The 13,923-nt window shown below is 38.3% G+C and overlaps 1 protein-coding gene across 4 annotated transcripts in view; it reads right to left on the bottom strand.

The window, feature by feature from the left end:
• The window catches only part of TRIM42 (tripartite motif containing 42), a 101,972-nt gene that overhangs the window by 75,062 nt on the left and 12,987 nt on the right, over positions 1 to 13,923 (bottom strand). For 2 of the 4 annotated variants that reach the window (XR_005556583.1, XM_039342462.1), the window contains exon 5: positions 13,484 to 13,609. Coding sequence is in view for 3 of the 4 variants with exons in the window: in XM_039342462.1 (XP_039198396.1) it covers positions 13,529 to 13,609 (81 nt within the window). In the remaining variant the exon portion in view is untranslated. Of the gene's footprint in view, positions 1 to 1,390; positions 1,482 to 11,459; positions 13,610 to 13,923 lie in introns of those variants that run through there. The other 2 variants (XM_039342461.1, XM_039342460.1) reach the window with 2 other exon arrangements.

Below are 13,923 nucleotides of genomic sequence, written 5' to 3'. Positions count from 1 at the left end.
GCAATCATGCTTCCCAGGCAATTTTCTATGGAGATGTGATTTACCTCACTGAGGCACTTTGTAACACTCCAAGGCTTCTTCCAGCCGGTAAATGAGATTTCTATGGTTTGTTTATGTACAGAAACTTCTAGCACTTCCAATAGCTGACTAGAATATTTAGAAAAGGTTTTTACTGTATATGTGCACAGTATGTACACAGAAGCCTGTTATAGAAACTGCCAGGTGAGATGTCTCAGAGAAATACAAAACAAAGCAACATCTTTATTAGGTTTTGGGGGTGAAGTGTCTTTGATGCTGTGTATGTATTTATGCAAGTGTGTGTATCAAAGATTGAGGTAATATGACTGATTAGAATATCTATGTAAAAAAATAAAACATTAAGATTATGAATTCCAGGTAACTAGCAGTGTATTTGCAGGGAAGAAAAAGGATTTAAGAAGATTTTCAGATGCAGCTAAAAAGCTTGTTTTACTGGTATTGCTAACTCCATGACCTAACTGTTTTTGGGCTCAGTCACCTACATCTTTTGTGTTCTGGGCGTAGGCTTAAAAGCAGACCTAGAAGAGGACAAATTTTTAGTTAATTGCCCAGAATGTTGGTAAAAATAAACCTCTTTTTCAGAATGAGAAAGCAGATAGCAAAGCATCTCTTCTCTGAAATACTTTGACTAATGGATGCAGTGAGGCCAGTCTTATTACTGTGGGTACTTTTTATTATCTTAACCTAGGGCCTCTGAATCTCAAGGTTGCATTATATTGGGTATTTTATTATAATATCAATTTTGTTATTTTAGATCATTTTCAATATTTTACTTGAATTTGTAAGATATTTTTCTTCAAAAAATAGCACATTTAATAAACTAATCTTTCTGTGAGCTGCTGCAAATACATTTATTGCATGTAAACAAAGTAATTAAACAAATAGTTCAATGAGAAACATTTCAATTAGTACATCCACTTAGCATACATTTATAGCTCCTTGCCATACTATTAAAGAACAGTAAAAGTTCGATAATTAACAGGGAAAAGTTCCATGCTGTTATTCTAAGAAGATGGCCCCATTTGGGATTTGACAAGTTTTCTAAAAACTGTGTCCGTGGGGGGGGGTATGTTAATGATATGTCATTCTTAAGACATTGTTCAGGTTTTTTTTTCTTTCTTTCTTTCTTTCTTTCTTTCTTTCTTTCTTTCTTTCTTTCTTTCTTTCTTTCCTTCCTTCCTTCCTTCCTTCCTTCCTTCCTTCCTTCCTTCCTTCCTTCCTTCCTTCCTCTTTCTTTCTTTCTTTCTTTCTTTCTTTCTTTCTTTCTTTCTTTCTTTCTCTTTCTTTCTTTCTTTCTTTCTTTCTTTCTTTCTTTCTTTCTTTCTTTCTTTCTTTCTTTCTTTCCCTCTCTCCCATTCATTCATTATTTTTATTTTCTATGTCTTCATGTTTAACAGCGTACCATTTCATTATTTTTCCAGTCATCCTTCTGCCTCGAGTAACTGGAAAATAATAAAGCTACATTTATTTAAGAAGGAGAAATATTTTGCAGTATCTGAAGACAGCAGAATAAAAAAGAAAGAACTGAATAAAATCAATAAAAATACAAATATCTGCAAATAAAATGACTGTGGCAAAAGAAGGCAAAGTTAGCAATAGTAATAAGTACCATAGTTACAATCCCAAAACATCTGGTGCACTACTTGAACCAAGTGCCATTATTGCCAAAATCACCCTAAATCAATTGCAAAATGCCACATTGCTTGAATTTATGTTTATACTACATTGCTACAGGAGCTGTGATGCCACAGTGGTTAGAATGTAGCATTGCAGACAAACTTTGCCCACAGCTAGGAGTTTGATCCTAATGGGTTCAAGGTTGACTTAGCCTTCCATCCTTCTGAGGTTGGTAAAATGAGGATCCAGATGGTTGGACGGCAATGTGCTATTGCTATACATCAGACATGTCAAACACAAGGCCTGCGGGCCGGATGCGACCCAGAAGGGCCCAGAATTGCTCCCCAGGGCTGTCCCAGAAATGGCAAGGGACTGGCCCCCGCTGCCCCAGCCCTGGCCCACCGTAACCCAGCTGGGTGCCTTGGAGCACATGCAGGAAACAGCAAGTGCTCAGGGGCTGGTGGTGTGAAGCAGCAGCTCATTTGCCTTAGCTCATCCCTCCCCTCCCAGCTTAACCCCGTCACGCCCGGTCATGCCCCACTTTGCTGGGCTTTCCTCATGTGGCTCTGCTTTGCCAGGCCAGAAAGGGTGAGAGTTAGAGACAGAGAGATGGAGAGAGAGAGAGAGAGCCAGGAGTGGAAGGGGAGGAGGTGGAGGAAGCTGAGGTGTTACAAAAAAGGAGAGCTTCCCCCATTCTTCCACCCCTTCTCTCTTTTTTTTTTTAACTTCCTCTCACTCCACTCAGGTGCAGCTGAGGAAAAGGACGAGGAGGAGAAAACAGGAAGTGTGTGTGTGTGTGTGTGTGTGTGTGTGTGTGTGTGTGTGTGTGTATGAGAGAGAGAGACAGAGAGAGACAGAGAGAGAGCAAGGAGGGGAAGAGGAGGAGGAAGCCGAGGTTTTACAAAAAAGAGCTTCCATCTTTCTCCCCCTCCTTCTCTTTTTTAATTAACCCCTGTGTGTGTGTCTCTCTGTGTGTGTGTTTGTGTGTGTGTGTGTGTGTGTGTGTGTGTGAGAGAGAGAGAGAGAGAGAGAGAGAGAGAGAGAGAGAGAGAGAGAGAGAGCGCCAGCAGGGAGTTGCAGCAGGGAGAGATTGAGCCAGCAGGGAGTTGCCAGCAGGGAGTTGCAGCAGAGTAAGCAAACTTACAAAAAGGGGATCTCTGTCTCTCATACACATACACGGGAAGGTGGTGTGCAGGCAGGCAAGAGAGCAAACTTGCAGATTAGCTTTGTGGTCTATTCTTGCCTCCTCCCCTCCCTAAAATCCAGGCAATAATAAAACTCTTTGGATTGAATGGGAAGTTAGGAATTGGTGTGAGTTGAAATTAAAAGGCCAAGTCAACTCCCCCCCCCCAATTATTTTGTTGGAGACAAAAATACTTCCCTTCATTTGCTCTTTTATAATTTGATCCAGCCTTACCCAAACTAATATATTTTGGGTGTCATGAACCACAGTTCCCATCATCTTGTGGCTATGCTGGCTAGAAATGCAATGCCTTATTTTCTCTGCAGTATGTGCCTAGGAGGCAGTAGGTCTGTGGGATTTAGATGTATTTAAACATTTGTTTAATTGAGGCCTTTGAACTATGGTGCTGGAGAAGACTCCTGCGAGTCCCTTGGACTGCAAGGCGTTCAAACTGGTCAGTCCTAGAAGAGATCAACCCCGACTGCTCTTTAGAAGGCCAGATCCTGAAGTTGAAACTCAAGTACTTTGGCCACCTAAAGAGAAGGAAGGATTCACTGGAGAAGAGCCTAATGTTGGGAAAGATTGAGGGCAATAGAAGAAGGGGACGACAGAGAATGAGATGGCTGGATGGAGTCACTGAAGCAGTAGGTGTGAATTTAAATGGACTCCAGGAGATGGTAGAGGACAGGAAAACCTGGAGGAACATTGTCCATGGGGTCGCGACGGGTCGGACACGACTTCGCAATTAACAACAACAACAACAAAACATTTGTTTCTTCTGCCTAATTTATTAAATCAACATCTAATTTGAAATTAAAAGTTTCTGAGAAATCCAGAGTGGTTTACAAGAAAACTCTCAAAGACAACTATTGTAAAGCATCAGTAGCACTGCTTAAAACAATATTAAAAGTGTGTATTTTAAGAAAGAAAAATAGTAGTAGTAATTTACTTAGTGCTATTTGACCATAAAATGTGTTGTTGTTTTACATATGCCTGGCTGAACAGTGTGTTTGGAGTTGCCTCTAAACGGGTGAGGGTTGCACTGTTCATATTTTCCTTGGGAGAAAGTTCTATAATGGGGGTGTTGTCTCTGAGAAGGTTCTGCTTGTGGCCACTGTTCTATAAACCAAACCAGGGGGACCATCTGGTCTAAATGGATGGTAAACACAGATGATTAGGGGGCTGGAGGCTAAAATATATGACAAATGTTTGTGGGAATTGGGTATGTCTAGCTTAGTGAAAAGGACTAGGGATGGTGACATGATAGCAGTGTTCCAATATTTGATGGGCTGCCACAGAGAAGAAGGGGTCAACCTATTTTCCAAAGCATCAGAAGGCAAATAATAGATGGAAAGTAATCAAGAAGAAAACCAGCATATAACTAAGGACTTGTGAAAACAACTAACCAGTGAAAAGAGTTGCCTTCAGAAGCTGTGGATGCTCCATCACTTGAGGCTTTTAGTAGAGATTGGATATTCCATTGTCTGGAATGGTATACTTCCCCTGCTTGAGCAGGAGCTTGGACTAAAGATCTCAAAGGTCTCTCTTATTCTTTGAGAGAAGCGCTGCCAACCTCTCCCCCTCTCCTTGTCCCTTCCTGGGCACAGAGAGAAGGAGGGAAGGAAGGAGGGGAGGGAAACAGGAAGAAAGTAATGGAAGGAAGAAAGGAGATGGGAATGAAAAGGAGGGAAGCAGGGAAGAAGGAAAGAAGGAAAGAAAGAAAGAAAGAAAGAAAGAAAGAAAGAAAGAAAGAAAGAAAGAAAGGAGAGAAGGGAGGGAGGGAGGGATGGAGGAAGGAAGGAAGGAAGGAAGGAAGGAAGGAAGGAAGGAAGGAAGGAAGGAAAGAAGGAAGGAGGGAGATTGGAATAAGAGGGAGGGAGCGTCTGAGGGAAGTCCTGGTTTAGCACTTGGCCACCAGCAGCCCTGTTGTCCTTTTGCCTTCCCCTGGTGGTCTCCCATCCTATTGCTGAGGATGCTTTGGTTACAAAGCCAGATTTCCTTGCATGGAGAGGGAGTGGGCTTCCCTCTGACCCATGCATTTTGTCCTCCTGAACCCACCATAAGCAACCTGGACAAGGAGAGTGAGCACAGCAGCAGCAGCATTGAGGAGGAGGTAAGTGCAGCTGGGCACCCCCTTGGGGAAGTGCAGCTAGGCTAGGCAGGGCAGTGGGGTCATGATGCCATGGGAGCCCAAGGGCCGGGCTGTGTGCTTGTCCTCTGCTGCCTAGGCTCTGGGCAGTCCATGCCACTGTCCAGGGGCCCCGTGCACAGCCTAAGGCTCAGTGAGGCTCCTCCAGTGGACCATGCCCTGGTGCTTGCCTTCTGTCCCACCCATCCTTCCCCACCCTCAGATGCACCCCATTCCTGCCCAGGCCTGCACAGGTGTCCCTGACATGAGTGACATGAAGCTGGCCACGCCCACCCAGTAGACCACGCCCATGCCAGGCACACCCACCCGGCCCCCCAATTACAACCATGAGGCTGATGTGGCCTTCAATGAAATTGAGTTTGACACCCCTGCTACACATTATGACATCCTACATTTTGAGGAAAAACTTGTTGTATATGAAGACCAAGACCAGTTAAAGAACTGGCAGCTTCAATTTCACATTTTTGGTTGTAAATAATGAAAATAAGGATTTTCTCTATATTTCAATCAGAAACTTTCTATTTATAAGGCAAAGCAATATATCATTGTACTGTGTTTCCCCAAAATTAAGACCTACACTAAAAATAAGCCCTAGCTTGATTTTTGGGGGTGGGCCTAATATAAGCCCTATCTCAAAAATAAGACCTAGTTTTGGGGCAAGGTGCACACCTAAAAATCAAGCTAGAGCGGAGATGGGGGGATGGAACTTACCATTGCAGCCTCCTATGGATTGACACTTGTCTTGCTGGTCCACTTCTGCAGCCAAAGGAGCAGCTTCATTCTGCAGCTAAGAATGGAGCTGCGGCCTGCATTTTGTAGTCAGCGGCCTTCCAGAAAGGCCTCTGACTATGAAATGAAGACCAGAGCTCCATTCTTAGCTACAGAGACATTTCCTTTGGCTGCAGAAGAAGTGGGCCAGCTGGGCAGGACTGTCAGTGCTGCCACTGTGAGGTGACTAGAAAAGACACCCCCCCAAAAATAAGACCTGCTGCAAATAAATAAATAAATAAATAAATAACCCTGTGTCTTATTTTTGGGGAAACACGGTACTATTGTAGCACTGTTGGTAAAGATAACAGAATAGCAAGGGAAGAAATATTTTATAGCTGCTTGTTTTGTCTATATATGTGTGCACTGATATTTAAATTCAATTTAATTTTGTGTGGATGTATTTGGCTTATCTGCATATATGTTTAGTGAGTCATTCATAGGAATAAAGGCAGTTGGCAGTTGCTTTCTTGGAACTGAAATAGTAACAGGTGAATTTATTTTATTAAAAATGCATAGGCAGCCAACTCCAACAATGTGGAGTGACATAAAATAAAAGCAATAATAAATGACAGTCCTACAAGGCAGACCAAATTAGAAATCCAGCTCCACACAAATTTAGAATTATCTTTTACTCACATAGACCATAAGAGCACAATCTTGCAAGTATGATTGTGCTTCACCTCCTCTGGATAAAGAGGCAGGGCTATTTTAAAGATGTCTGGTGTGGGGATCAGATGTACTTTGAGGGAGAGGATGAGGGACTATGAAAAAGATTGGATACTTCTTAGGTCCCATCAGGAGGCACTGCTTAATGGATGGGACCTTGAGCATGCCAACTACTATAGTAGCCTGTTCATATAAAATGAAGAGAAGCCACCGAAGGCATTGGTTCTTTGGATAACCAGGCTTTAGGCTATGAGGGACTTTATAAGTAATAGCCATTAACTTGAACTGTATTTGTATCTATATCTATATTAGTGCAGCTCATGGAGCAAATGTATCATGCTCATAATTCCCTGTTCTGCTGCATACCATACTGTTTTCAAGAGTATCCAGGGCTTTTTTTCTCATAGAACGCCCAGAATGGAGTTCCGGCACCTTTTTTGGATGGAACCTTGTAGGGTAGGCAAGGCGGGTTGTATGACGTGTGTGAGTTCCAGCACCTTTTTTTTTCTTCAAAAAAAAAAGCACTGAGAGTATCTATGTATGTAATAACCTGCTGTCTAGCTTGAATTTCAAAGTCAATTCCAGTTCAGAGTTCTTGTTTGATGGGCAACCATATAACTCTATCAGACAGACAGAATCTTAGGCCAGACATGGTTTTCTTAAAGAAGCTTAGAGTGAAGCCAGTCGTAGGACAGGAACAGCTTAACAGTATATTTTATGGAGGAAATATTCAGATACAACAAATATGTTTAATACTCATATAATAAAGACACCATGCATTAAAATCACAATTTTGAAGTATTGCTGAGTTTGTTTTAAATTTCCTCTACATATTTCTAGATCAGAGGAACAAGATATCACAAAAGTCTTACTTAAATTAAAATGAAAAAAAAATATTTGATTTATTTAATAAATGTTTATATAAGCATTTAAATCACCCTTTGTAGAAAAATTCAATGGAACTTGGATCTTTAGTAACTCATCAATCATTTTAATAGAATTCACTGATCCTTATACAATAATAGCTAACATGCATTACAAAATCTGGAGACTTTCAGTTGTAAATAATAATCATTTCAATGTGTCTAGTTTCTCTTGAATATTAGATTTCAAAGAACCAAAATATTTATACTCTTTCTGTTTATGAATTTGTATACTTATAGTTTAACTTCTGATGAAAAATAATATTGCATTCTGGAATGGATTGGAATGCCTACTATTCATACACATGAAATGTTTTCAAGAACTCCATATGTACCACATATAGTATATTTATAAGAGATACCTTACCTGATATAGAACTGATATTCATATCTTCAGTTTTTCAAAAAAAGTGTGCTTGTTAATGTTTTCTATCCCCCTAAGTCATGGTACCTTAAACCTGTCTAGGGAAGAACATTTATGGCCAAAACTGACAATAGCCTAGAGCACACATTGTAAATCATAGACTTTTAAGCAAAGTTTTGTGGAAAGTTCCTCTGTATTCTTTGACAAATACACTTGCTTCCTTACAATTCTCCCGCAAAAGCACTATACTTATATTGCTTTCCAAGCATATAACTATGGGAAATTAATACTAATATGCATTATTACAATCAATCTTATATTTTGTACTAAATCCAGAAATAAAGGAAGCCCTTGACCTAAGCTTTCAACAGATTGTTTTAGATCTATGATAAAAATAATTTTGTTCTCCTCTGACAGCCATCTGGATGGGGAAATATACCACAGGGAAATGAATCTCAGAAAGACAAAGAATGGGAGAGCGGAGGAAAAGAAGGGGGCAATCCTAGTTAATTTGGACTCTGGCTATCAGCATCATTTCTAATTTAGAAATCTAGCAAATTTCCTACTGCTAAGTAGCTATTTTATACCGGTCAAAATAAAAGCCAAGCTACAGTGAATTTCACTCTGCAAGGGCTTTTCAGATACCAGTTTCTGTCTGTTAAATCATAAAAGGAAGACAAACCTCCTGCTTTCCTTTCCCTGGGTTACAAATTTTGATATAACAGAAGGTGATGGTTTAAGAAGCTCAAACATTGAAGGAATGGAGAATTCCTGTGTAGAAGGAATGCAGAGTTATTTGAATCAACCCAGTGATTTATTTACAGTGCAACTGCACATGTTGTATGTCTACATAGGCTTCAGTTTCTTAAGCTGAAAGAAACTTATGACCAGCATGTTTTAGTAAAATGTATAATACTGCTGCATTTTTTTGTTGCTTATTTTGTTATGTTTTATTAGATTGAAAATAACTAAAAACAAATCCTTTTGTTTCCTATCTTCACATAGGAATTTATGGAGGTAGATGCATTCTGTCTACCAAAAGATGGGCATTTATATTCAAAAGCCAGCTCCTAAATCCATTTAATATTTCAACCATGGTTTAACAAGGTGAATGTAAAAGTGATTCAGGAGCAAATGTAGGATGAAACCCAGACTTTTTGGATTGTCTCTTCATACTTTAAATATAATTATATCCAAGCTTTAACTAGTCTATTTCTTTTGAGAAGTGGGTAAAATATATTTGTGTTTTCTGAATTGAAGCTGAACTCATAATTACAGTGAAAGGATGGCCAAACAAATAGGAGTGAGAGGAATTCAGTTGTGATAAATAATTATAAAGAAAGCTAACTAAATCCAATGAGTCCGGGCTAAAGGATTTTTTTTTTTTTTTTTACAAAAGTTCATGCCAGTTATTGTTTCAATGTAAAGAATGTGCTGGGATCATTTCATCTTTGCCTTCTAATCAGACCAATAATCTAACATCTTTGGATCATGTCCGATATTATAAACATCTTTGTTGCATGTAAAACTCCTTAATGATGAGGCTGGCAAGAAAAATTCCAGGGACAAACATTTTTGAATTACAATAATGTTTCATCTAATATTCAATTACCTATATGTCTTTCACGTGTTCCCTTTGGTATGGCATCTGACTCAAATAGATTGCACATTGTTCCCTAAATAAATTATGTGCAATTCTGTCTGCCCTACAGCTCAGTGCTTACATGAGCTGCGTGTTTATTTAGCAGTGCAGCCTGCTTGGAAGATATTTAGTGTCTATGTTTTGGCCTCTTGTCTCACTCATTACCTTGAAAAGTAATTATGCAAATATCTTACTGGGGGTTTTATTTATTTATAAACAGCTAAAATTCATTTTCAGACCATGCATTAAAAAAAACATGCATTAGCTATGAAGCTGCACATCCACCTCCACTGAAATGGAGCGGCTGGTAATAGATAAGAAAAATTGTTCCATGCTTTGCCTTGACTGTTTATTGAGGAAAGGAATGCAATAAATTGGGCTGCAGACAACCAATCACCATGGGATTTAGCTGTGCTCGCAGAAGACAGTTGTTGAATGGTGTGCAAGGGATTTAATACTTTTTTTTAAGGAGAAAGGCAAGCTGGAATGGAGATGGGACAGCTGAAGTGAAGGCAGACTAATATGAAAAAATGTGTTTTCTTCTGAATACCAATGCCACAAAACCAGAAGGAGGAGGCTGCTTAAATTCCTGATAGCTCAGTGGATGGATTCATAAACTATGCTAATAGGCCGGGATCCCAATGGGTTGACATGGAATGATGAGAACTGCTTTTGATCATCCAGTCTTAGCACATCAATTAGTGCCTGATTAGGGTTAAGGAAGGACACATCTGCCTCTTTATTTCTCATACCAATTTTTAAAATCTGAAGTTCTTTCATCCTTTTTAATGAATACATTTGGAAGGTTTTTTTTTATAAAATTAGCATTGACTAAACTTAAAATCTGATTTTTTTTCAATCTGAAAAAAAATTGAAAAATGTATACTGAGATGCATAAAACATGATCAGTCTCTGCACTTTAAAAGCCTTTCCAGATGTATACACTGCATAAACTAAGTTCTCAATGGAGGAAGCCCATAGGTGTAAGGCTTGTGAGCATGATTCTGCTCCCTTTATTACTTGAGTCCTCTCATCTTCACCAGCAAAATTGTATTTTGCAGATTCCCATAAGAATCCATAATCCTTGTGCTAATATTTGTATCAAATTTACATTTGCTTAAATCTAATAGTATAGTTCTTGGCTCAAAAGTTCTATAAATATTTATTTGTGCATTTACATACATTTTTTTTAAAAAAAGAATTCTCAGATTAATTCCAAAAAAGGACATGAGGGTTTCCTGAATAAATAAATATTGACTGACATGGAATGGAAGCAGATTAATTCGATTTATCCTTAATTTATGACAAAGTCTTGGAGAATCAAGCGATAGGATTGGTAAATGTGAACTCTCTGATGCTGCTTATGTCTTTCACTAACAGTCACATTCCTATATTCAGGATAGTACAACTCTGTTCAAGCACCACGATGTAAAAAAGATGTTGAGACTCTAGAAAGAGTACAGAGAAGAGCAACAAAGATGATTAGGGGACTGGAGGCTAAAACATATAAGGAACGGTTGCGAGAATTGGGTATGTCTAGTTTAACGAAGAGAAGGACAAGGGGGGACATGATAGCAGTATTCCAATATCTCAGGGGCTGCCATAAAGAAGAGGGAATTAAGCTATTTTCCAAAGCACCTGAAGGCAGGACAAGAAGCAACGGGTGGAAACTAATCAAGGAGAGAAGCAACCTAGAACTAAGGAGAAACTTCCTGACAGTGAGAACAATTAATCAGTGGAACAGCTTGCCTCCAGAAGCAGTAAATGCTCCAACACTGGAAGTTTTTAAGAAGAGACTGGACAGCCATTTGTCCGAAATGGTGTAGGGTTTCCTGCCCAAGCAGGGGGTTGGACTAGATGACCTCCAAGGTCCCTTCCAACTTTACTATTATTATTATTATTATTATTATTATCTACTGCAGCTGGCATTCTTAAAGGTTCCCAAAGCAGACAGGGCTGCTACACTCAATGGGCACACAAAGAAACCTTTTGCCTTCATAACACTCCTAAGTACCAAGTCTCCAAAGGAATGGTGAATATGGCCTTTGACTTTCTCCCTTTATCAATATTTATAAATATAAATAATTATATTTCTTGGGCTGCTGACAGAAACTTTTTATTTGCTAAGTGTCACTGAAAGGTATGTCCTTCTAATAGCCCAAAGTTTATAAATGGCAACAAAGAGGGATTAGTGTGATTAAGTCAATCAAATTTTAAGTTAGCAAGGGAAAGAAAAACAGTGAGATGAATTAGCAAACAGATGAGAATAAGATAAGGGTTTGACAAGCATCCTTAGGGCCACTGATAAAATGAAGATGAAAGAAAGCTGCTGAATTTGACAGAAAACAAAAGGTCCATAGATTGCTAGTATTAATTTATATCAGTTTTAACTGCTGTGCTAACATGTTCTTAAACATATAAAGACATTCTTTTTAAAGCAAAATTTTTATTAAGTGATTCATTGTGCTGCAGAATTTGGTGCCCTATTTGAGAGTCAGTTCTCCCATAGTCACAAGTAAATAGTATAGTATCAGATCTATTCATTATAAAAACAAGAGAAAGGGAAAACAATACATTTGCCCAGAAGAGAATGGCTTAGTGCATAGGAAGTAAAGAAACACACAGTGGTTCAAGCCTTGATTTCAGTATACACAGGCATTTCAGATACAGAGGACACTGTAATTCTTTCACAATAGTTTCATTAGCTATTTAGATTTACTTATCAGAACTTTTGTATCTGTGGAAGTCTATCCTTGCAATTTTTTGACTAGCTATTTGAGAATAGTCTAGCACCCATAACTTTTTCTTGATTTACATTTCTAGATTGATAGTGACACCAAAATATGAACTGGGGTAGCTTTGCCTAATTTGCATGATTGTGCTCACTAGGATTTATGTGAGTTGGTCCAAGCCACCCGGCGGTATGTTAGGAAAGCTTGTTGAGTCAGTTAATGGAATCTCTTTACTGAAGAAAAAATGTTTGATATGGATAGTTCAGCTTTATTAACTCATCTATTAGTATCCTCAAATCTCTATTTGTGTAATGTCCTATATATATATAAGGACACTCTTATGCCTGTTCAGAAAGATGCTAAATATGGTGCCAAAGCTCCATTGCAGTACATTTGGTTATTGCTAAGTAATGTTTTGAAAAAACAGTTACACTAGCTCCCAATTTTCTATTGGTTTAATATTCTTGTAATGCAGACATAGGAAACTGGCAACAAAGATATGTATTATCAATGCAATGTTTTGCCCAGTTCTAACATATGGCTGTGAAATCTGGATCCATAAGAAAGTCTGCAGGGGAAAAAATGCCTTTGAGAGATGGTGCTGAAAAAAATTGCTAAGTATTACTTGATCCACACAATAATGAATAATTCTAGATTAGATAAAGTAAAATCAAACTATTCACTGGAAGCAATAATTGTGAAACTAATGCTTAAATACTTTCGACACATAATACAAAGACAAGAGTTACTGGAGAAGACTCTGATGCTTGAAAAACTTGAAGACAATAAATGAATGTTTATTTGGACTCTTAAATGGGACTGAATTCCACTTAACTGCTGAATTTTTATTAGTTGCTGAACTTTTTATTACATATTCATCTATATAGTGCCTATCGTGTATAAAATGTACAGATGATAATGGCTGTTGTAGCAGCATTCTGCTAAAGTCCAAAGGATAAGTAAATGAAGTGAAAACAGCATATAAAATTCCTACAAATTTCAGGCACAATCTATAATAGGTGGACTGTTCAAATATTTTATCCAGAAAGTAATTTTCAATATCCAATTAAAATGAAACACAGACCAAGTCTCTGGACTGACAAGATAAAGAGTGAGCCCTTCATTCCCATATGAAAACATATCTATTATGTTCCTTTGAAGGTTTGGTACACCACAGAATTTATTTAAGGGATTTTTCATCATGTATTTCTTAAACAATGTAATTTTTTAACCATCTTAAGTGGAAAATTGTAAAACATAAAATACAAGAGCTGAATTTCTTTATTTCATGGACCTCTTTATTCTGGAAGGAATATTTTTAGGTCCTAGTTCACAAATTTAATTTAAAAAGAATGAAGAAAAGAAAAAATATAATGGGATTCTATCTGATAGCTTACTTTCAGCTTCCTCCTTAAAATGATTTGTAGATCTGTAGTTCAGGATTATCTGCGGAAAGCAGATTGAACATTTCTCAGCAGTCCCCATCTGGCTTTGACTTTGGCACGCACATCTGGAGTCATCACCTACAATGGAAAGCAGAAATATGATTGTCAATCAACTATAGAAATACAGGTACACAACAGATGTCACAAGAGAGTAAGCAGGAATAAAGGTACTGGCATGTTTCAATAATTATTTTAAATACGGTACATCAGTAAGATGTTTTTAAATAAATAAACACACTAACATTATTTAAGAAATATGTTCAAATAAATCATGATATACTTTGCACTGGAGCTATTACTGGAACTAAGGTTTGTGAAAAGATGAAGTCCTGCTCCCCTCCCTGCAATATCTTCCTCCTCCTTACACCAATCTGCAGAACCTCAACATCGCT

The sequence above is a fragment of the Crotalus tigris genome, unplaced genomic scaffold (assembly GCF_016545835.1).
Source record: "Crotalus tigris isolate CLP2741 ecotype Arizona unplaced genomic scaffold, ASM1654583v1 scf7180000017792.2578787, whole genome shotgun sequence".
In the NCBI taxonomy this organism is placed as follows: domain Eukaryota; kingdom Metazoa; phylum Chordata; class Lepidosauria; order Squamata; family Viperidae; genus Crotalus; species Crotalus tigris.
The sequence above is the reverse complement of the archived record's forward strand: the minus strand, read 5'-3'. Positions and strand labels throughout refer to the sequence as shown.